This window comes from Prionailurus viverrinus, chromosome A2 (genome assembly GCF_022837055.1).
Source record: "Prionailurus viverrinus isolate Anna chromosome A2, UM_Priviv_1.0, whole genome shotgun sequence".
NCBI classification, from domain to species: Eukaryota; Metazoa; Chordata; class Mammalia; order Carnivora; family Felidae; genus Prionailurus; species Prionailurus viverrinus.
Window position 1 is genome coordinate 29383123 of NC_062562.1, and position 24976 is coordinate 29408098.

At 44.9% G+C, this 24976-nt stretch overlaps 1 protein-coding gene across 13 annotated transcripts in view; it reads right to left on the reverse strand.

Moving 5' to 3' along the window:
* CADPS (calcium dependent secretion activator) overlaps nucleotides 1-24976 on the reverse strand; it is a 483782-nt gene that overhangs the window by 47578 nt on the left and 411228 nt on the right. For 10 of the 13 annotated variants that reach the window (XM_047847306.1, XM_047847337.1, XM_047847279.1 and 7 more), the window contains 2 exons: nucleotides 23920-23994; nucleotides 22946-23029 (listed from right to left, as the gene is read on the reverse strand). In XM_047847306.1, coding sequence (XP_047703262.1) covers nucleotides 22946-23029; nucleotides 23920-23994 — 159 coding nt within the window. Of the gene's footprint in view, nucleotides 1-22945; nucleotides 23030-23919; nucleotides 23995-24893; nucleotides 24909-24976 lie in introns of all 13 variants that reach the window. The other 3 variants (XM_047847316.1, XM_047847350.1, XM_047847294.1) reach the window with 1 other exon arrangement.

A 24976-nucleotide genomic window follows, 5' to 3' on the forward strand; every position in this document is an offset into this window, starting at 1 on the left:
GGAAGAAAAGAACAAGAAAAGAAAGAAGAGAAAATAAATGAAAAGAAAAGAGATGAAAGGAAAAGAAAAGAAAAAAGAAAAGGCAAGCAAATATTTACTGATTAGGATCCTGTGGCTGTTGTGGGAATTTTGCATGCTCCTCTGTCCCTTTAAAAAGTAGAAAAGTAACTAGCTAAACCGAAACTGATTAGTGGAGGGCTTGCTAGTCTAGAAAAGCAACTAAGGCCGCTGTTACTTCCTGTATTTTGGGTCTTTTTGTCCTGTGGCCACAGGTTTGTCCTAATGGAACCCTTGAGTTTCAGTTAAGAGTCTTAAAGAGGACTCGGTGTGGTGGGTGGGCATCCTTAACCCAGAGGGTGACAGGTGTCTGTGGGTGGGGTTGAGAGAGTACAAGAACCTCTCAAAGCCTGTCCCAAGGCTGTCGTTGTGTCTCCTGGTTTTAAATACTAGAAACCCCAGACAGGAAGAGCAGGAAGTGGTTATGGAATTTATTTTCAGTTTTTGGGGAGAGGGTGCGGTATATATCTGAGAGCATGGAATCTGGAGTCGGGTGTGGGTTCAAATCCCAGCTCTATGACTTACGAGCTGTGTGACCTTCGGCAAATTACTTCGTCTCTCTGAGCCTCAGGTACCACATCGGCCAAAGACAGAGATGCTAATAGATACTTACTTTAGCGGGTGATCTAAAGGTCAATGTACACAAGGTTCTGGGACGTAGTAGGATGGAACGAATGGTAGGGAAGGTAATCAATTCATAAGCACATCTGGGGTGGGGGGTGCTCTGCGTGCTGTGGGAAGTCAAGAATGGCGAGGTTGGAGGAGTAAAGCCTAAGGGACTTATTTCCTTTTGACTTGGCTCTTGTTCCTCGAGGCACAGGTGAGACCAGGGGGCTACGTTTGGGGTCAGAGAGGGTTTTGAGTCTTATTGGAAACTACAAAGACGGATGCACACAAAACAGTTAGGACGTCTTTCACATCACAGGTAGGGCTTCCTCTTGTCACTTGGCTGAGGCCACTATCAGGAATCACAGCTTCTACCCACATGTCGCCCAGTAAAGTGTCCAGGGGAGCATTTTCCCCAATTGCTCTTTTCTCAAGGCTCCTTTTCAAAATACCAACTCCCAAGGGAGAAAAGCCAGCGAACCAACAAGGTAGGTTGGCAAGAGCCCAGGATTAAGAGTGGACAATTCTCAAAGTGGCAAAACTAGTTGACCCTGAGACAGTCATGTCAAGTCCCACAGACTTGGTCTCTAGAACTGGGTGATGATTCTGTGTTCTTTGCAGTGTTGAGAGCCTGACCCAGTGAAAAAACATATGAGAAAGTGTTTCAGAAACTTTAAAGGGCTGACCACACACATCGATGAGTTAATTCTTGAGAGGGCAATGCATCTGAACACCCAGAATCAGCACCAGCACCCAAGGTAATTCCTAGATTCTCTTGCTAAGGATGCTCTTAAAACCCTACATTTTTCTCTGCAGTGTGGACTGCAACTGTAATTCCGTAATTTTGTGCAATGTCTGTCTCCCACAGAATGTCTTGCTCACAGCTGTGTCTCTAGTGACTCACTTCGTACCTGGCTTAGAAAGGGTGCTCAGGGAAAATGCACAGAAGGAAGGAAGGAGAGAAAACAAGTGACCAGTGATGGCTTCAGGGTCGTTCAGGAATGAGCAGGGAATGGCCAGATTGAGAAGCCATTGCATGAATCAGTCTGAAAGCCAACATTGTGAAAGCTCATTCCTGCAAAGGCTGCTGGGTGAAAGGAAAATGGCCATTTGGGGCCATTAGAGGGATATGAGGAGGGGCGCCTGGGTAGCTCAGTCTGTCAAGCATCCGACTTCGGCTCAGGTCATGATCTCGTGGTTCGTGAGTTCGAGCCCCGCGTGGGGCTCTGTGCTGACAGCTCGGAGCCTGGAGCCTGTTTCGGATTCCGTGTCTCCCTCTCTCTCTGCCCCTCTCCCACTCATGCTCTGTTTCTATCAAGAATAAATACACATTTAAAAAAAAGCTATATCAGGAAAGCTTTCCGGATTTTGCACAATTAATGTTTCTACTAAATGATCCCCAAAACCAAATTTCTCCTGTCCATTCTGGATGTAGAATTTAGTTTGGGCAAAAAGTTGGTTTTCCTTTCTTTCAAGTCTCCCTCACCTACAATACCTAACACTTATGCTATGTTTTTCACTTGGCAAAACACATTCATGGACAGTTTCTTCTTTCAGCCACTCTGCAAAATGAGGGCTAGGAAGCATCTCTATTTTACAATTCAGAGCACTAAAACCCTCAGAATTTATCTGCTCATAATCTAGGTCAGAAGGCAGAGATGGCAGGACTCACATGTGGTCTCCTGAACTCCAATTTTCCCTTTGGAACTCCCGATCTCCTCACCCATTGTAGAAATGTCTGAGGGACTCAAGCATCAGTGGTTGGGGCAGGTGCCGCTAAAATCATTCTTCTCAGCTGGAAACTGCCTCTTTTGCTCGGTGGAGTCAGTGCTTGGCAGTTGGTAAGAGTTTTGCTACAGCTGAAATGATCAACCTTTAAACACGCCTACTCTCCATTTACCACTAACATGCAGTTTCACTCCAAAGAATGACACCAGTCAAATTCTATTCCTTTCGAGGCAGTTTGGGAAGATAAGGCAAGCTGTATGTCATGAATGAAAACCATCCACTCTCCTACACACACCAGCCTTCAGTTTTTCATCAGATAACTGCTGACTTATACCTTGTCTTGTAGATCTCCCTCCCATCCCATAGTGATAGGAAAAAAACAGCTCAGAGTAAACTGTGGTCCTATTATTTAGAGTATTGTTTTGGTGTATCATTTTTGGTTCTGGCCACTGAACTTTAAGAAGGAGGTTGATGAGGGGCGCCTGGCTGGCTCAGTCGGTTGCGTGTTTGACTTCGGCTCAGGTCATGATCTTACAGTTGGTGAGTCTGAGCCCCGCATTGGGCTCTGTGCTGATAGCTCAGAGACTGGAGCCTGCTTCAGATCCTGTCTCCCTCTCTCTCTGCCCCTCCCCCACTCACACTCTGTCTCTCAAAAATAAATATTTTTTTTTAAAGTTAAAAAATAAAAAGGAGGTTGACAATAAGGATCCAGGAGAGCCTTCTATAAGGAAAGTGAAAGTGGTTCCAGAGCATGGAATCAGGATGGATGAGTAGAATGAAGGGCCCCCAGAGAAGGTTCAAACAGCTCTCTCAGTCCATCCAAGCACTGGTCGTCTCTGACAGTCGAGCAGCTCAAGCAGAGGCTATATAGGGTGCTCTGGATGTGAGCCTTCCCCTTGTGACAGGTTACATCTAAGGCTGCTTCCTGTTCTGACTCTAGTCTCCTTAAGAGGTAGGAAGCTTTCATCAGTTCTATCTTTTTATAGTAGATGCTGAGGTATAGCAGAGCGAATAAATTGGCAAAGCGAGGATCAGAGCTCTGGTTCCTGAACCCACTCCTGCCTACCGTCAACAGCGCTGCCTTTAAACATCACATTTATTTTCAGTATCCGTAGAATATGTTTTTGCCAGCTACGTTCTGAGAGGAAGGACCAGATCCTCCCAGCTCATGAGGGCTTCAGAATTATTGCCAAGGGTCGGAAAAATTCAAGTGCACACCAGACGCTGCCTCTAGATTAAATAAACAACAGGCCTTACAATGTACACAAGACACTTTTCCATTATATGTAGATATGATTTTAATGAATAAAACACATGTTTCTTTAAAAGTACTACCTGTTTCATAGAATTTTGTCATTCTGTATGTTTTCCCATCAGCGGTTCTAAAACGTGTATGTGTGTGTCTATCGGTGTGTGTACAATTTTTTCTTCTTTACCTTTAAATATATTTTAAGTTTATTTATCTTGAGAGAAAGCGCGAGAGCATGCGAGCAGAGAGAGAGGGAGGGGATCCCAAGCAGGATCCCAGCTCTCAGCGCAGAGCCCACTACGGGGCTCAAACTCACAAACCGTTGGATCATAACCTGAGCTGAAACCAAGAGTCAGACACTTCACTGGCTGAGCCACCCAGGCGCCCCTCTTTTTTAACTTCAGAAGAAATCTTCCCAGTGAAGTGGCTAAGAGGATGAATTCGGGATTAGTGGGGTCAGAAGTCTGGCTTTGCCATTTTCTAGCTTGTGACTTTGGGCAAGTTATTTAACGTCTCTGAGCCTTCTCTGCAGATGGGACGCTCCTAACAGTACTCAAAGGGATACTGTATGGATTGAATGAGATAATCCATCTAAGAGTGTAGAACAGTATTGGCATGGGGTAGAAGCTATTGAGGGTGACTTTTCTTAGTGGTTACTGCAAATACTAGCTTATTAGTACAGATGGAGTGCATGCGCCTTGTTCTGGTGATGGTGGTGACAGTTTCACCCCTCACCCCCAGCCCGTGGGCCATTTCTTGCCATAAAAAGGATGCTGGAATCTCCCCAGGTTACCAGCAGGTATCTGGGCTGACTCACAGTCTGGTATACTTTCTGCCAATTTAGTGACCATCCTATGTACTGGAGAAAACCTTGAGGCACACAGCAAAGATCTGTTCCCTAACTCAGGATGGCTGAGTTTATGCACGAGTAAGAAGGCAGCTTCCCAGGCCAGGGCGCTCACTTATATTCAATAACACATACCTACAGCTCTCTGGGACCAAGCCGGGTACCCAGGTGCTCTGGGACGCAGGAGATAAGGTGGGGGGGGGGAGGAAGGGGTTTGCCCCACAGACCGGTCTGGCACCTTTTCTAAGCAGGCACTCAACTGCCTTCAAGGGAGAGGCAAGAACTGTGACTTCAGCCAGATCTCATTTCCTGAAATCCTGATGGTCAGATGGCATGAAGAATATGCCTTCTCCAGCAGTACCATGGGCACCCACCCTCTCGCCCCTGACTGCCCAGATAGACTTTCCCAGTTCTGGGGTAGGAGGTCAGAAAAAGAAACACAAGGTAAGAGAGGCTGAGGGAGACCTCAGGAACCAGAGGCTGAGGGAGACAAGCTGTCAGTGAACAACTTGTTCATGTTCTCATACGCCCGAAGCAAGGAACACTTACTATGTACAAGGCACCAGGTCAGGGGCTGTGCTCCATCAGAAGGCATTTGCTCCATGATTCCTGGCCCCTTTCTTAGAGGATGTCTAAGTGCACAATCCCTCCAAACACAGAATGAGTCATGTCCATCCAACAACTAGTAACTATAAGTAACATTTCAGAGTGCTTATGACTTGCCAGGCAATGAGTCAGGGATACCACATTTGTTATACTGAATCCTCACGACGATACTTCAAGGGGGTCCTATTAATTATTCCGTTTTACAATTGAAGAAACCAAGGCCCAGACAGATGAACTTGGCTTAAAGTCATACAGCTAAGAAGTTAAAGCTTGAGACCTCCCATCTCCTCAGCTGCCCATTATTCAGTAAAATAAACCAAACAAATATTAAACCACCTTCACTGACCAGTCATACTGAAGTCTTGTTTTGTGTGCGTGTGGGTGTAGACACAACATAAAATGCTTCTCTGGGAGCAATGTATGAGGGATTTGAATAATTATCTGCACTGACTCAGGACAGAAGGTCCAAAACGGTTTCCCTGGCCTGAATGTCCCAGCTAATTGCCTCGACCCTCCACCTGACTTAGCGTGTGTAGACAGGCTTAATGGTTTCTCTATTGAGCTCTTCCATTATTTTTCAGGTGCCCAAGGTAATCTTTTCATTGAACATTCACCATCCTGGGATTTTCACAATGCTGATGACTAAGGGATTTTCTTCTGCCCCGTCCTAATAAGGGGACCTGAGTTAATCATTGTGTGGCTTTGATAGGGAGCACCGTGGGGGCTTAAACCACTTCTCTTGCTTCATTAGGGGAAAAAGCAACCCAGGTGCAGACCACGAGGACCTCAGGGTTTGATACTATTAAATCAATGCACAGACAAAAAAAAAGTGGATTAGGCCCTTTTTGCAAACAGAAATCTGGTGGGTAAGATTCAAAGATGGAAGAAAAAAGAAATCTGAACAGATACCACTGCATTAGTGACTGCCTGAGCCCTCCTTTCTCCCCATGGTCTCTTAAGAAAACACCCACCAAGGAAATGATTTATTCTCTGCACAAGCTGATGCTACCCTGGCTTGTTTGACTTCACAAGCACTTCGAGCTGATTTCTCTGCCTTTGCCTAGAAACTGCCAACCACAGCATCGCTTCAAGGGGCTAGCAACATTGACTTCAACATTTGGCTTTTGAGATTACTGCTGTAAAGAAAACTTTGCTTGTCTTGTACCTTTCTCCATTTCTCTAATCCAGGCGATCAATAGAGATCTGGAGTATTATTATTATTTTTTGCAAGTTGAGGCAGTTCAGTGTGTAAAAATGTTACATAGGGCCACCACCATCCAGAAAATGATCACGTCTCTCAGGTTGAATTTTATCATCTATCACCATCCTCATGTCTATGGAAAGCAAGGACCCCTGTCTCTCTCTCTTCAGTACCTACACTGCCTGATATATGGCAGGGGATTGATAAAAATGTGTTGAATGCATGAACTTCTGGGTATGGCCCTCTGTTCTTAGAACCCAGGATAGAGGTTTCTAGTATTTTCTTGCAGTTGGTGGTTAAGTTACAACCGTCTTAAAGGACATTGAAGAAAAGTGTAGGCAGGCGCCATCAATTCAAAAGGAACTGGTATTTGTTGCCTCTGTGCAAAGAGCTGAAAGGGTCTCTTGTTCCTGTGTAGCACGGGCAGTCTGATGCAGGAGTGAAGAGTGAGGGGGCATGAGTCCGACACAGAGACTGGCGTCTGGTTCTGTTCACCACCAGTTGTGTGGCAGGTAATTAACTTCTCTAAGCATCAGCTTCCCCATTAGAATAGAGAGAGAGCAATAATAATACCTCTGGATGGGGTGGTTGGATGAATTATTAATAAACAAAGACAGATTTTAAAAGCATTTAACATGTACAGGGAACTAGTCTAAGCATTTGCTCTGTATAGATGTGTTTAGTACATGTTAAGGATCAAATGGGTTAATGTAGGCAAAAACCTCTGCACAGGGCCTGGCATGTAGTGTGCATTCAGTAAATGTTGGCTATTATTTTTACACTTTCTTTTCCTTCCGCCTCCAAAGGGGCTGATTTGATTGGTCGAGTTCTAGGGCACTACTCTGAGGTATGTTTCCTAGCTAGCCATATATCTGCACACTTAAATTAAGTGCTTCAGGTGAGAGGGTGTGACCTATGTTGCAGTAAGAGGCCTGGCTGTCTTACTTCTCTTCTCTGCTGGCTCAGTGCCTAGACCCTCTTTCTGATTCTATTTCTTCCTCCGAGAAGGAGATCCCAGGAGAAGAGAGTGACTCTCTCTAGACTTCTCTGCATTGGAATGCGGACCCAAAGCCCAGTTCACAATGTGGTTGCTTGTTCGCAAAGAAGCTTGCCATCATTTATTTTGCTCCCTCTATGGACATACCATTTCCTCACTGAAAAGTGGAGTCTCTTCCTCTACCCCCTTGAGTCTGGGCTGGCTTGGCCTGTGACTGCTCTGACCAACAGAACATGATGGAGATGACACCATGCCAGTTTCAAGCCAAGTCCTGAAAAGGGCTGGCAGCCTCTACTGCCTTACTCTTGAAAGTCAGCTGCCACAGTGTGACCCCCCTACACCACCATGCTGCAAGAAGCCCAAGCCATTTGGAAAAGGTTGGCAGGATGAGATCCATATAGGTAGAAAGAAATAGTATGAAGACACATCAAATTGTCAGCTATCCAGTCCCAGCCCAGCGTAGCTACCTGCTGAATGCAGCCCAACGAGCGACCCCAGTCAAAGCCACATGAACCACAGAATCTCCTAGCTGAGCTCTTCCCGGATTCCTAATCCACAAATTGTGAGCAAAAGAAAGTGATTGTCTTAAGCCACTAATTCTGGCGCAGTTGGTTATGCAGCAGTAGACAACCAAAACTTAATAAGGTGGTTCTTTATCTCATATTCCCCTACCTTTATCCATTGCATGTATTTCCCTGGAGGATGCTGTGGGGTGGTCCCTGATGGTCTAGGACAGGATTTGGGTATTTCTGGCTCTCCTGGCTATAAACACAATAATGACTAACCTGATTTTCACTTGATACTTAGTGATATTTGTTGAGCACATATGGGTGGGGTACTGTACCAGGCACCTTATGAATAATTAGCTCAGTCATCACTGTAGAACCCAGGCAGGCCCATTTCACCATCCCTGCTTAATAGAAGGATGCTGAGGCTCAACACGGTTAAGCAATTCTCAAGAGGTGAACCCGTAACTGGTGGAGCTGGAGTACAAGCCCAAATCTGGTTATAAAGTGCAGAGTCCTTTCATTATATCAAGTTGTTGATGTTCTGAAAAGGATGTGTCATTCTAAAACCACTTCTTACCTACTGACCACCCGGGATCTGGGAAAAGGAGAGCCTATTTTGTGGAACGTGTAGAGGCTTTGGGTCACGTAGATCTTGGTTCGATTATGCTCTATCACTTATTAGTTCAATGACCTTGGGGAAAATTATGAAACCTTCTATGGCTTCTATAATCTCATCTGCAAGATGAGGATAGCAATAACAATTCAGGGGGTTCTTCTGAGGTTGAACATGTTAACATGTCAAGTCAACAGTGCCTGGTACAGGGTAAGAGCTCAATAATCATTAGCTATTATTGGTAGTAGTGTTTAATTCACTTGTGGTTAGCTGGGAGTTGACTATGCCAAGTGTGTTCCCATCCATAGCTTATAGACTAAAGCTGGCAAACTATGGCCTGTGGGCCAAATCTAGCCTGTTGCTTGTTTTTATGTGGCCCATGAGCTAAGAATGGTTTTCACATTCTTCAGTGGTTGAAAGAAAATCCAAAGAAGAATAATAGTTCCTGAAATGTGAAACTTACAGGAAATTGACATTTCAATGTCTGTAAATAAAGTTTTATTGGACCACAGCCACACCCACTCATTTATATCTTATCGATAGCTGCTTTCATGCTACAGGGGCACAGGATGAGCAGCTGTGACTGAGACCACATGGCCTATAAAGTAAAAACTACTTACTACTTTGTCCTTTTGAGAGGTTTTCAGACCTCTGGACTAGAACACGCTTAAGTGAGAGATAATGGAATGGAGGCGGGAAAAGAATCACAAAATGTAAATGCCTAATCTTAATGTGACCATTAACTAGTTGACTGATGTCAGCTACTTGCCTAACCTCAGGTCCTTATTTATCATAATAGGGTGCAGGCTGAGGGTTTTCTTTTGACTCCTTCTAGAATTAAAAAATATGTCTTTCAGATGGAACAAGGCAGGTTGGTTCTAGGAAGAATGTGGGATAGAAGTACTTCTCACACCTTGAAAAAGTTGTAAATACTCTAGTAGTAAAACAAGAGGCTTATTAATATTGTAGTATTAATAAGAGTTCTGGACATGAGGCTCCAGGAAAAATATAGTACCCTGGAAAAGGAAAAGTACTTGAGATACATAAAGACCACCCACACAAGTACCAGAGAATATAGCATGGCCCAGTGGGTAGACTTGGCAAAGAGATAAAAGGATTACCATAGGTAGCTTGTGCTAAGTACCCACCCTGTGCCAGACCCTGTTTTCTGCGTTCTTCTTCCAATGTGATATTCCCAGCACCCTCTACCTGCAGCCCTCTTCATCTGCATCACTTTGGGCTGTGGGGAAGATTCACAAAGATAATATGCATAAAGAGGCACAATACAAAGTTGCGGCAAACACTCAGGGTATGCTAGCTCCTAGACTGCTACTGCTGGAATGAACAGCCCAAAGGAACAACCTTTCTGTGGCCAAAGAGTAAGCCCCTCTGTGAACCTACGTTGAGTCCCGACATTTGCCCATGTCCTTCCTCAGCTTCCGGTTTTCATTTTCTTTTTTGAGGCAGAAGTGCAGTCAGAAGGGTTGACATCTAAATGCATATGGCCCCATGAGAAGCATCGTTCAGGCCAGTGATGTGGGAGCAGCTGTGACCACATCATTGATCAGCAGATTGGAGACAGCTGGGAAAAGATATGGGGGTTTCTAGAGGGGAGCAGAGGCAGTAGAGGGAAGTGGTTGAAAGCACAGACTTTGGAGTTGGGTCACATGGGGCCAAATTCTAGTTCTTCTTACTAGACAAGGTCCTTGACTTTTCCATGGCTTGCATCCCTCATCTATAAAATGGGGATAATACTACTTTTCATAGAGCTGTTGGGTTTTTAACTGAGTTGGCAGATCAGTTCCCAGAGCATAGTAAATAAGAATTATGTGTCTGCCATTATTATCCTTCCTGCTGAAAAAACCAGCTGGTTCTCAGTAATTATATTTGTGTATTAAGCTTGCTCTGGCCCTGCATTACCCAATAGCTACATGTGGGTATTTAAATTTAAATGACTTTGGGGCACCTGGGTGGCTCAGTCAGTTGAGTGTCCGACTCTTGATTTCGGCTCAGGTCATGATCTCACAGCTCATGGGTCTGAGCCCCTCGTCAGGCTCTGTGCTGCCAGTGCACAGCCTGCTTGGGATTTTCTCTCTCTCCCTCTCCCTCTACCCCTTCCCTCCTCACGCTGTCTCTTTATCTCAAAATAAATGAATAAACGTCACAAAAATGTAAATGAATTCGAACAAAATACAATTAAAAATTCAACTTTGTAGTTGTACTAGCCACATTTCATGAGCCACATGTAGCCAGGGGCTGCTGAATCAAAGCATTTAAGATACAGAATATTTCCACCACTGCAGAAAGTTCTATTCGACGGTACTGAGAGACTCAAGAGACATTCATAATAATAAAGGTTATTACATTTTTAAATGTTAAGAATGAAGAGATGTGCCATTCAACCCTAAGTTGACAAGAGGACAAGAGATCAGTTGGAAGAGGAAGCAGGGGAAGGAAAAGAGCACTGGTGTCAACAGCCTCCTTGGGTGGATGAAACAGGAATTAAAAGTAGGTGGGTATTATTTAAAGTTATCAAGATGCCAAGAGAGGAATGGCAATATTAATAAAAACCATGACAGGAAGAGGGAGGGGGCGGGGTGTAAGATAACAAAGTGAGCAAAAGCCCCATCTATAGTAGGGAGTCAAATAATCTCTCAGACCACTAAACCAAGAAATAGCAATGTAAGAACAGTACTTGGAGCTATGATGATAAAAAGAAAATTGTTTCAAGGGGCTCTTCTGGGGTCAGGGATTAAGGCTGCAAAGGGGTAGGACAGAGAACTGTTGTTTCTTTAAAAAAAGATATTACTATGAGTGACTGTACTATTTCATTTTTAACCCTCTATGTATTTCTTCTATAAAAAATTCCTGAAACAAGAACAAAATGAGTGGTAGAATTTTCAACATTCTGGTGGAGAATGGCATTTTGCAGGAGGAATTTGTCTCCTCTAGAGTAACTTCTTCAAGGTTTTTGGTTGACGGGAACGGGATTCCGGGTTATGTCCTCTACAAAGGCAAAAAAAAGCAAAACCTAGCAACCCCTCCCCCTCCCCCCCATACATAATCTGGATGCTCTAAGTGCATCTTGGGAAGATGAATACATTGTTAGTGCCAACCGAGGGACTGACTGCCTGGGGGAGACAGAATGTACCAGTGGGTGGATGTACTGGGACTCTGTGTGCGGGTGAGCATTTGAGCAAACCTCAGTGGCTCCTGCTTGGGGCCAAGTGACAATCATGGTGAAAGCCCCTTACAACATTTTCTAAGGAATGGAGGAAAGTATGACCCTTGAAATATATCTGGAATCATGGACAGCATGATGGATTCCCGAGCTGTGTCACCAAGGGGATGAAACACCTTCTCTGCTGGCCGAAGATCAAGGGTGTTTCTGGCCAATTATGAAGTGCTGTGCACACCTAAGCGCCATGTAAACGCCACAGAGAGGCACATACGTCGTGAGGCCATCTTCCCTTACTTTCCTTTTTAAAAGGGCCTGAGTTTATAAGTGCTGTTTTTACAGATGTGGGAACTGTGACACCCACAATTCTTTATGGGTAGCTCACCGGGTGGACGTTGCTCAGAAAAGCGTGCATTTAAAAGAAAAGAGTGAAACACTGAAATGTTTAAAAATAAGGTTTCCCTCTGTTCCTTATAAATGGAACCAGTGTTTGAAAAAATTTTCAGATAACAGAAGGTGAATACTGGAGTCCAAGTCTGGACTCTCTTGCGATCTCAAATACAGGCTCTGTGAGTTTGGGAAAAGCCACTGTTTAGTTTTCTCAGACAACATAGAAATACCTAATACCCGATATATATGGTCATATACAAAAATATGGATGTATTTACCAATGACTGAATGCCTGACACCGCCTTATTCAATTCTTATCACAACCCGACTTCTCATCATACAAATGAAGGAACTGTGGCTCAGAGTAGTTAAACTGCTCTCCTCGCGGAACACAGGTAAGAAGTAATAGAACTAGGATCTGAACCCTGGTGGGTCTAACTTCAAAGGATCCGCTACTATTTTATGCCACCCCCTATGTGGCCTTACGTTATTCACAGGATAGTTCACCGAAGTCTGAAGATAAAATCCAGATGACAGTGGAGGTGCTTCAAAAAGTAAGCAACGTCCTATAATGCTGATATTCACCTGTTACCCTGCACAAGACCTCATGTCACTATCGTGTAACCATCAGGCATATTCTGAAATGACCTCTGAGGATCTCTGTGGGGCTGGAGGAAGGTGGGAGAGGGCCCAGGCTTTCCTGGAAAGTGTCCTTAGGCAAGATCACGAAAACCTCAAATTGTAGGGCTGCTGGTTGATTGCACGGCTTCTGTGCATGTTCATAAATATTGATTGTGATTAAACTATTATCATAGTAATGAGGCTAATAATGCCTCCTACAGCCCATCCCACCACACTACTCAAAGTCCCTACCTTTCATTAAACAAAGAGCTGCTGGCACTGCTGGGGAGTTGGGCAAGAGGCAGGGAAGTGATCTCTATTAAGCAAAAGCATTCTGTTTCATGCGCTGATTAAGAGCCGCAGCCCTCATTAACGAGAATTGTTCGGATCTCCTGTTGCTCAGGGTACTGTGCTCCGAGACTGGGTCCAGGAAGTGTATGTTCTCATCTCTCTTCCCCCCTGGGGCTTCCGAACAGATGCCCTATTGAAGTAGACATGTTTTTCCTTCCAGTTTCCCTCATTTCTGTCCCAATCCTTCATTCCCAGAGAGGATTTCGGCAAGGCTCAGGGCCTCCTTCAAGCCCTCCCTTTTAATGCTACTAAGACTTAGCAATGGTTGCATGCTTATTTATTATTTGCCTGGCATAAGGCTAAGCAATTTATAAGTAATTAACCCTGACAACGGAGGGCAGGATGGTGATTATCATTTATGGAAGAGGAAACTGAGGCTCAGAGAGGTTTAACAGCTTCCTAAGAGACACAAAGCTGGAAGTATCATGTGGCTTCCTTGGACCCCAGGGTCTGACCTCTTAACGAGGCTGTCCTGCTTTTCCATTTGTCTATTGACTTGGCATGCTCTCATTTTAGGAGAAACTTGGAAGTATAAATCAGGAAATTTCAATTTTATAAAATCTCCAAGCAAGGGGGAGCCTGGGCTGCTGTGTCGGTTGAGCATCCGACTCTTGATCTCAGCTCAGGTCGTGATCTCATGAGTTCAAGCCCTGTACTGAAAAAAATAATAAATAAAATCAAATCTCCAAACAGGTACAAAGGCTTCTTTTTATTTGATGGTAAGTAGGGGCCTCTGCCCACCTCTGGCATTTTTGGGTTTTGCTCTGCCTTTGGAACACTAAAAGGCCCAACGGAGTGCAAGCTAGAAGACGGGAAGGACCATATCTCACCTGTGTCCCTGGCTTCTGCCCGACCTTGGTGCTAAGCAAATGAGGGCCGTGCTGTCATGATGCAACAGTCATGTTTCTGCACGAGGGGATCACCTGGCGGCCTGATGTCCTCCGCTTCTCCCCTAGCCTCAGCCTGAACTTGAGGGCACACGTTGCTTATATCACCACTGCCAGTGACAACCTATCAGTCACTGTAGGTCCGCTATACAGTGGAGAATTTGTTTTTTTCTGCTTTGTCCTCATCTCAGGTAAAGAGTGGGCGAAAACAATGCACGGGTTTTGGGTCTAAACCAGAGGTTCAAGTCGTTTTCCTTCTCTGGTCTCAGTTTACACAGCTGCAAAATAGGGCAGCGAGAAGGGATCACAAGTTCCCAAACTTCTGGCACCAACACCGCTGTCCTGATTTTGGCTACGGCCCATGTGGCGTCTGTACTATATTTTCTTACGTACTTAATTTCTTCTTTAAATTGGCTCACTTTTTAAAGACTTAATTATAAAGAGAAGATGGGTATCACTGCCATACACAGAAAATCAGCAGTAAGATAAAATCAAGAGGAGAAGGAGGTAAGAGCAAAAGTACACAAAACACAAAAATAAAATGACGACATTCTAGGTGGACACGGTTGCCTGTAGGGGGTGCTGAACCCAAGGCCTGCTCGTTCTTTCTCTTTGTTACACACGAATATGTGATATTTTAGGGAAGTGTGAGAGGCAGATTATCACTCACTGGAAACTTTCTCCTTGATATAAAGATAAACATGAGAAGAAAATGAAACAGGGGATAATTCTCTTATAATGGGATTGGTGCTATTTCATGTGGCGTTTTTGTGGCGTCCAGTATCATCTCAGGTACCGGGTGGTGTATCTCCTGTGCTTGGGAAACACTCAGGGATATGTTAGTAGAAAGGAAGAGGGAGGGGGAGGAAGAGGAAAAAGAGGGAGGCAGACACCACGCTGTTTGGTAGCCTCTGCCAATTCTGTGGTGCAAACGGTTTGACCATGGTCAGTTTCAAACTCCCGGTGGGGCATCACTGAACGCAGAGCTGTGAAGAGATGTGGAGAAGTGGCTGTGCCCAGCGGGTAGGAACGGAGAAGATTCTAGTACAACACTGGAAATGCTGGACCAGAAAAATCTCAAAAGTTCCTTCTGTCGTATGCCCTCTAGATAGCAACTTCCAGACAACAAGAGATAGGGTCTTCAAAAGAAGATCTTCCTATGTTTACAACTCCTAGCTTAATAGTTTACATATAGCAGTCATAGAACACATGGTAGCAGATCAAGTGATTGGTTCTAGTACTCAGCACTCAGTGACGTAACCACAGTAATAACCACAATAATAACAAAAGCTAACAAGTATCAGATGCTTACCTCATCCCGGGTATATAACATTTTCTCACTTAACTCTAACAACATCGCATAATTTAACTCTCATTATTATTCCCATTTTATAGGTCAGTAAGCTAAGGCCACAGGTTAATTAATCTGTCCAGAATGATACTCCAGTAAGGGACAGAACTGGACGAACAAGTAACCTAGTTGTATAACGAAATAAACCTGATTCGACCTAAAATATGCACGGGGGATGGGTTATTCAAGTCTGGTTAACCGAATATTTTGATTCATAGGTATTCTAGAGGCTATGTGTGAATGAAAAATTCTGGAAGAATTAAAACAAAACACTAAATGCTAAAATACACTAAACTTAATGGAAAACATCTCTGATGAATCCAAGTTTTGAGTATAAGAATGTGCCGAAATAGCAGCTACAGGAGAGTCTTGGTCGATCCTGTTCTGAGTAGTGATTTGGGTTGCTGAGGAGAAATGGTTAATAAGCCAAGGACTAAACAGGTGAGAAAATGGTTGAAAGTGCTAGATCGGGTGAACTTTCTTACAGGTGTAGGCTGAAGGTAATACTAAGAAGGGGTATTTACTGAGCTGCCACAATGTGCCAGGAGACTGCTCACTATAGTTCTTTTTTTTTTTTTTTTCATTTAAAAATGTTTACTTATTTTTGAGACAGAGAGAGAGGGAGACAGAGCGCAAGTGGGGGAAGGGCAGAGAGAGACACACACACAGAATCCGATGCAGGCTCTGGGCTCTGAACTGTCAGCACAGAGCCCGATGGGAAGCTTGAACTCATGACCTGAACCGAAGTCGGATGCTCAACCGACCGAGCCACCCAGGCGCCCCTGCTCATCGTGGTTCTACTCATCTCATCTGCTCCCAGACATAGGCCCTAGCACCCCCACTCAACAGATGAAGCAACTGAGGCTCAACAAATGGCCAGTAACTAGCCCGCATTTCTGTTAGCCTGGGCTTCACAATCCTCCCCCTCCCTCTCACTTTCTGGTGACCGGCGTCCCCCTGCAAGTGGTTTGGAGGTTAGGGCAGCATCTCTGACTTTTAATTTCAGAACAATTATCTCATGTTTGGAGCCCCACGTGTCTTCATTACGTCTTTCTTTCATGGCTGTCGGTTCTGTGACCTCGTCACTCAGCACCTGACGGTCTGAAGAAAATACCATGTCTGTCTTGTGTTCATCTGTCTACCAAAGGATTTAAAGGGGAATGGTTAACTTTGGATGCTTATTTTTTTTCTTCTTCTTCTTCTGAAAAAGCTTCTGAAGGGCTGCTTTGGACAGCAGGGTATGTTAATTGTCAGCTGTGTTTTCAAGGCATGAACTGGAAAGGAGGAGGATGTCCTACTAGGTGATAAAATTATCTGAAATAAACCCCAAAGTGGATGTCAAGTTCTGAGCCACTGGGGAGTGGCTGATGAAAGAAGTCGGTAGAAGGCACGGCAGATCGGTGCTTTAGAGTTCTTGAACACGTCAGAGCATGGTGCTTTTTTGGTCTATGCGAACAAAAACCATTAGACAAAATACGCCTTGCCTTCCGATGGTGGCCCAAAGCTTCAAAATCAGACTACAAACACGACGTCCGCCGGTAACAGTAGCTGGTCTCTTGGGGACCTCTCTTCCCTTCTCCAGCTAAATTAATTTTGATAATGCCCCTTGGCAAACCCTTAGATACCATAACCATGGGCAAGTTGCTTCATGATCAGGCTCCAGATTAGCTGCTCCCTAGCTCTATCCCTATTTTAGTCTGACATTTACCCGAGTCACAATGAACTTCTGGTTCCCACAATGCATGGGACCTTCGCTTCCTCCTCAGTGTCTTTGTGCCCTGCAACAATCCTTCTTCTCTTATTTGCTACACCCATCAGACCTCACCTCAAACGCCATGGCCTCCCAGATGATGTTCGGTTCCTTTAGGCTACCGCCCCACTGCATCAGCTACTTCTGCCTCTCTCTGAAAACTTGCCATGCGTGTGACTTACTTGTTGAGACTGTATCTCCCTAATGAGAATATATACTAAGAGGCATTATCCGTCTTGGTCATTGGTAAGCTCCCAATGCCTCGCAGCAAGTAAGTACTTAACAAACATGTGTTGAATGAAGGACTAATGTGAAACTGAAGATTATCTGGAAAGCACAAAAGAAGCAGGGGGCTTTTGAATGTCTATTCCTTTGGTTTTATTGCAAACCATGTGGCGGGTAAATTACTTACAAAATACTTTTACTGGTAAGGTGTGAAAAAAATAGAGGACTCTTTCCCTTAGAAATGGTATCGGTAAGTAGATTGTTCCTGGGAGAGTCACGAATTGATTCCATTTATGAGTTTCTGTGCTTCTGTGGGGAATAACATTCTGAAGATAATAAAAGAGTAAATCTAAGGTGGAGTCTTAGTAGTTGTATGACTTTGGACAAAAAACTCAACTCTCTCATCTGTAAAATGGGGATAATAATTGTATCAATTGCATAGGGTGATCGTGAGAATCGGATGAGAAAATGCATGTAAGTCACTCAGCACACTGCCTGGCACATAATATATGTTCAATAAAGGTCAGATATTACCAACATGGTTGGTGCTTCTGTCCAAGGCAGGTACCTCCACTCTGAAGGGGGGAAGTCAACTGACTTGACTCACATGGATTCAGCATCTGATAATCTAAGGATGTTGCCTTCTGAAGGTAGACCAAGACCTCTCTGTCTACACCATCATCACCAGCCCATAGTATAAAAAGCCATGTCTCCTCTGCTGGGCATTCCCTGAAGCCAGAGCAAAAATGGGACATCGCTGGAGATAACAGTAACAATTACGAACACTCGCCCCATGCTAAAATTTGAACTGCTTCCTGACCAAAATAGTTTGTGCACAGAAGTGAATTCTTTTGATCCAGTTCTGGCTTTTGACCAAAGTGGCAGTCTTGTTCTTTGGCATGACCTCAAGAGCTCTGCACAAAAGCCGTCTACGCTGCTGGGTGATCCGCACGCACTAACACCAGTCCTGGTCTCAGATTCTAGCAGGAAGAAGCATGTCTACTTTGTTTCATTTCTAAGTGACAAACCAATTAAAAGGCTGGCAAATGAAGAGGGAAAAAAGGTGGATGAGGGTAATTTGAGACCTAGGGGATTGTGCATACCGTAGTGTTTGGGCCCCTGACAGCTTTTAATAGGGCTTTACCCTGCCTGACCAGAGTGGCTTCCAGGGTTCCATTGTGACCATCTCAAATGGCTGGCTTGATGGGGGAACCTGGAGTGAATTCTCGGGGCCTTCAGAGGATTTGAGGTAATTATTCTGTCTGCCAGGGGAGAGGGTGTGGGCTCCTCCTACATCATCACCCTTCCTTAAAGGCTCCGGAGGTTAGTGAGAGAGAGCATGCTGGTCGAACTAGAGGACTTAACCTCTCCGAGCCTCCGTTTCATTGTCTGCAGGCAGAAGAGCGTTGTTGGAACGGCAGCGTTCAGAGGATTCAATGAGAAAAATATATTTAAAGCACTTAGCCCTGTGCCAGGCACTTAGCAAGTGCTTAAAGAATAGCGTTGCTCCTGTAGCTATTTTAGACTTTGGAATTCATCTAATAAAACCATCATCATATTATGCCGAGGGGAACTGAAAGCCAAGGTGGGGTCCCATGTTCCAGGTCACACAGCTCCGGGGTGAGGGGCAGGGCTGGGGCCCCAGCCTGGGTCTCCCCTCTCTGGGCTTTTTGCTGTGTGCCACTGGCCTCTCAGGACCACTCGGCACAGCAGAACTCTTCAGGACCTCACCGCGAGGGACCTTCCACTTTGCTCCTTCCATTGAGTCTCCGCCCCCAGCAGGTGCTCAATCTCTAAGTCCTGTCCATGCTACTTCCAAAATATGCTGCAAAAATGCCTCCTGCTTTCCTGCCTCCTGGTCATTGCAATTGCTGCTCTGTCTAGAAGATTCTCCCCTCTCTTCAGCTGTGGCTGGCCCCTCTTGGTTTCAGTCCACGTCTCCTCCTCAGAGACCTTCCGTGACCATCCTAGCTAAAACAACACTACCCCCCACCTCCTCTCTCTCTTTCTCTCCCTTTCTTTCCACTTTGTGGCCTGTATAGCACAACCCCTACCCTATACTTTTTTTTCCCTTTTTTATTGTCTGTCTCTGTTCCTAAATGAAACTCCAAAAGGACAGAGAACATGTGTCCCTTGCTCACTGCTGTGTTCCGGCACCTAGCACAATAGCACTTGGTAAATACATGCTGGGTGAACGAGTGAATGAGAGAATGAAGGAGCCAGTGGATTCCAGAACTAGCATATTTGTTAACACCTGGATAGGCCCAAGGAAAGGATTTTAATTTGTTCGGAGAGGGACCTAGGCACCTGCTTGTCGCCCTCCCTGGCCTCCTAAAAGAACAGCGTGAGGCTACCCACCAGACAAGGACCCTTCCAAGCAGGCAACCCACACAAAAGCACATCTTGCAGTCAGGGGAAATGGGCGGATAGTTGCTAATTGCGACTTCCAACTGGGCTGATCTTTCGAAAGTTCGAAAGGCGCCTGCCTCCAGAAATCCCAGGCTGCTCCTGCTGCTGAGGCTGCGGAGGGAGGAGAGGAGGGGCGCGCCTGGACGCCTCTTGGGCTGGCACGAAGAAGCCACATCTCCTCCTCCCTCCTCCCCCCCCACCCCCCAGCTCCTCTCCAAGAGAGGAAGCAATGCAGATGGAGACGAGAAATAAATATTCCTGCCTGCTCTGTGCCACTGCAGACGTTTTCCAAAATGTCTGGCTTGGACCATGAAACCAAGCCCACCCAGGAAAGGAGGCGCTCAGCGGGAGAAAGAGGGGGAAAGGGTGGCATATTTGTCGATACTTGTCAGCTTTCCGGGGGGCACAGCACATGGCTCAGCCTTGGCAGCCCCGCTGAGGTGGGGACGTGGTAAGTGCACAGTAATACTTGAAAGATTGAATCCGAGATGGGAGCAGTGCTAAGGGAAGCCTTGCCAGGGCGTCGGCACCTTCTCGACGCCTTTGTCCAGGGTCCCGGGACTCACAGCTGGCTCTCTCATCGTTGGTTCCCAGGCTCTTCCCATGACGCCTGCTGCCCCTGCTCAGCTCTTTCCCTTCCCCTCCACTCCACTCTGGCGTGAGTCACACACTGGGCCGCAGGAAGTCTTCAAAGGCCCCTTGAAATTTGGGCAGGAGCTCAGCATCCACGTGTGCAGATGGATATTCCTGCCACTTCTGAGCACAGCTCGTGTTCTCCAACGCTGGAATACCAGCAGGAGATGAGAACAGAGGCTGCAAATGATAAGTGGGTGCTTTTGGCCGTGGGACGGCCAAGTGTGTGGGAGAAGTGTCACTAAGGAAGGGAAGTCACAGGCCCAGCAACAGGCACCCAAGTGTTCTGCAGTTACGGGGACTTCACTAGGCATGCTGCGAGGCTGCAAAATGTCTCCGAAAAGGGAGAGGAGAGCATGAGAATTTCAGCTTGAAAACTCCTCAGAGGATATGCTAGGCCTTCTTTGTGTCTCACCCTCTCGTGAGACTCCCCCTGGTACCCCGTCCTGCACGGCTGCCATGGACCACCTTCCGCTAGTTCTCTGGGTAAGTCAGTCATTAGGGTGGGGCCTAACGGATGGGCTGAGTTCTGCTCCGTGAAGAGCAGAGGGGCTTTCCCGGTTTGCACTGGTTCGAGTCCAGGGCGGTAAAAACACTTGCTCGAAATGAAGACTCAAAGAAAGTGAAAGCTTTTGTGGGTGTCAGGGGAATGTTTTCCAGAAGAATTCTGCCTCTTTCCACCATTTCCATGACTTCACTGAGGGATGAAAGATTATCGAATATTTCCCACTCATCTGCCCATCTGCCTTCCAGTGCTAAGGCAACTGCCAGCTGAATCCCACTCTCTCCAGGAAGTTCTTCAATGGTGGGGGGTGGGGGGAGGCGCAGGGGGGGGAGCTGGCAGAAGACCTGGATCTCTGTCTCCACTCTGCCCATTGCTGTGTGACCTTAGACAAATTACTTCCCCTCTCTGGGCCTTGTTTTTGTTGTTGCTGTTGTTTGTTTGTTTGTCAAAGGAGTGGCCGGATTGGTTTCCTTTCGGCTGTGACACATTGTAAGTGGTTCTACGGAGTGATATTGGGTAGATTTCCTGTTGTCACCATCCTCTGGCCCGCCCCACCGTTACCACTAGATTCTGGGAACTGGGGCCACCACACTTCTGGGGTTGAGTTCATTCCTTACACGTGGGAAGTTGAGAGCTGCTAAGTAAAATATCCTGGATATGTGGATACATGGATACTATCTAGAATTGTTTTAAATGTCTTCTGTCTACCTGTCCCTTAATTCCCAGAAAATCTAATGCGCGGGAAATACCAATGTAAGGCATATTTAGGAAGAACTTGTGTGCATGGTTGTTTGCACTGTATAATAATCATGTTTTATCATCTTTTATTAAAAGTAGCCTCCATTTGTTGAGAACTTACTTCGTGCTAGGACTCTGCTAGACTCTTCACTTACATTATTATCTCCCCAACAGCTCACCCCAGCAGATGTTATCCACTCCTCACTCCCATACATCATGGTAGTTGGCCATAATTAACACACATATGCCAACACCAAAACCAAAATTATATAATAGCGCCCCTCCCCAAGGCCAAAAGCAAACCTGAAGCACAACTGAGATTCGGAGAGGATGAGACAGCTACTCAAGATCACATAGCTGGTTAATCCTGGCAACAGGATTTGAAGCCGGTTCTGCCAGATCCCAAAGATGATGATGGTATGCTACCTCCTACCCCGTGCTGGGCCTCGTCTTGGCATTCAATGCCTTTCTAGGAGATTCTTCATACATTAATGCTGTTTTAAAGACGCAGGGATAGTAGGTCTTAAATTGATTGCCTTTCTTATGTCAGAGGAAAACAGCTGGCCTCAGAGCGAGCAAAAACCCAGCTATCAGAAACGTCAAGAAAAGATACAGTTGTCATCGCCACCGAGCACAGAAGGTGGGAGAACAAGGCCCCCAAAGCAGCCCCTTTACGGTGACCATCTCCATTGGTCATTGACCTGCAGAGAATGAGGCTGGCTTCCGCCCACAGCCAAACTCACTTCTATGCCCATGCCCGATCCTGGCGCAGAATTAGAGCCCCTCACAATCTGTAAGGACCCAGTCATGTGCTTCAGAGGTTGTAGACTCCAGTGTTCCCAAGCCCAGGCAGGTACACGAATGACCGAAACAGCCAGGTGCTACAGGAAACTGGCAAACGACCGTCTGGTCAATGGGGCCCACGGGGACCAGCAGACCACTGGTCTGAGATGCTCAGAGCTCTTAAGTGTCCCTTTTATAAAGAAAGCCTGGAATATGGACATCTCCGTGAATCCTCCGCGTTGTAAATATAGGCAACTAATTCAGTTAGGAAAAGTGTACCTGACCCAGTGAGGACCAAATAAAATGTATTCGAAAGCTCTGTCTGACCTGTAGGTCTCTATTTGCAACGTTTAAATTTTACAGATGGGCAAGTGGTGACCCAGAAACATTAAGTGATTTCCCTGAGATAACTAACACGGGCTCGGGCCAGCAACTCTCTTTGGGATGTATACATATGGAGACGTATGTGTATGTGTGTGTACATGCATATACATAGCATACATATTGCGCATTCTCAAGTGAAAGAAATGATTTTGGATTACCTGCGGTTATGAAAGGTCCTGCTTATTGTCATGTTATATTGGTAGCTGACCTTAATTCACATGCACACACAAACCAACACCAAAATGACACATTGGCAGCCCTCCCCTAAACCAAAACCCAAACCCACACGAAAACGAAAACCAGGCAAGGAAGAAGCTCTTTACTTACGGTAAATGACAAAAAAGAAGAAAACAAAGTCCCTTCGTCATATCTGGATAATTTTGCCAGTACTCCTTCCAAGATAGTAACGAACTAGTAAAACAGCAAAAAAATAGATATATATATATATTATTTCAAACTCTAACTGTTCACACTAAGGAGCAACATTCCCAACCAGCCAGAGACTAGCAATGACCTCACTTGCTTTTGCGTTCTAAAATATTATTTGATTCCCGCTTTTGGGGAGAGGAATAGATTGCTTTCACAGAGAAATATTTGACTTATCCGGCTTTCTCTTCATTATTATGTGATTGCAAATACAGAGTGTTACAGAAGTACAAAGTGACAAAATATTATTGAGTTGCATACAGCATGCGATAATATTAAATGCACTTTTCAAAATCCAAAACTGCGCAAAGCAGTTTTTACGTTACATATTAGCACTACATTTAATCCAATCTATTTTTATTTGTATTTTATCAGTAATTTGGGGGAAACAGAAGTTTAGCACTGGCAAATATAAATGTCTTCCCATTCAGCATTACTTAGTTAAAATTCTATAATTCATGAGGGTGACTGAAATAGCTTTATCTGACTTTTATGTTTTATTATGACTCTCACTGCATGAGAAACGAGGGAAAAGGGGGTTTTCAGGATGGCAGAATTCCTTATTACCGTTTAACTTTCTGTATTTAAAATCTAACTTTGTCAGCGCTGAAAAACAAAACAAACACTTTTCCTATAACCTAGTCGGGGGACAATTTCTTATTAAGTTAACACACGCCACTTCATCAATTCATCTTCACGCGGCTTGCAATCATCAGAAAAAATCATTCTGACTTGAGCCTGGGTGATGTACGATCTTGTTTCCTGAGAAATACAAGTATCCAGCTGAACTTTTTAACGTGTTACATTTTAATGGGAATGCAGATCTAACAAAGCAATGTTCGCAATGAAACATTTCACCTGAAGCTGAAGGTTACCTTTGCAACCAAGAGTGTTATCATTTCTTTAACAGCTTCTTCAATTAGTTCATCTATTTTTGAATGGTATTGATGCTGAGGAACACAGAAAGACAAATATTAGCATGTTTGGGAGGTGAGGGCATTGCATCCGTCAGTAATTTTTAGACAACACAATTTATAAAGCAAGCCTGGCCCGTAGACCCAGTTCATTTCCATAGTCCCAGACGCAGCCGTAAGATTCTGACTCCAGGTCTTTGATGAAGAGAGATCTGAAGCTCTTAAAAAAAATTACCAGCCACATGGCTGCTCACCCAAGGCTTTGGATGGCTTTGATATGTGTAGATACATACACACGATTACAAACAGCACGCATGGAATGGCCTCATGGCCTAGCGGTGTATTGATCTGGAACTTACAAAATAAGATAGCACAATAATTTAATACAGGGGATGAAAAGTTATCTTTGGAAAACTTCCGGGGGATGTGACTCAGAATTTGACCAAGACACTGTGATGGATTTCGCAAAAAATGTTCTAAAACCCTCTGATACTTGGGGTTAACGCCTCAGAGCCCACTGGTTCTCTAGATATTGACTCAGTGTGGAGGCAACGTTGTTTTTTTTGTTTTGTTTTGTTTTTTGTTTGTTTGTTTTTTTTTTTTTCTGAGCCCTTGCGACAGCCACTCATTTTCTCCATTCATGGATACAGAGATCCAGGTTTAGAGCCTCTGCTAAGACGCCTGTTAAGTTTTTCAATTTCTCTAACGGCCGCTGTCGATTAAATTTAAATAGTAATGTGAAAACAAACCCCCACACAAACAAAAATCTGCTGTAAATGCCAGGAAAAAAGGAAAAGCGATTTCAACAGAAAATACTGTATGCCAGTTCCTTGACATTTATTAGATCATTTTAGTATCCATTCGAATTATTCCATATTCCTTAATAAAAAATAACAATGCAAAGCACTGCTATTTGGAAAGGAAAATGCACTTACCCACTCTTTAGCAAACTTTCAGAAGGATGATTAATTAGGAATAGAAAAAAAAAGGAACAGTGCAAATAAAGATTAGGACAAAA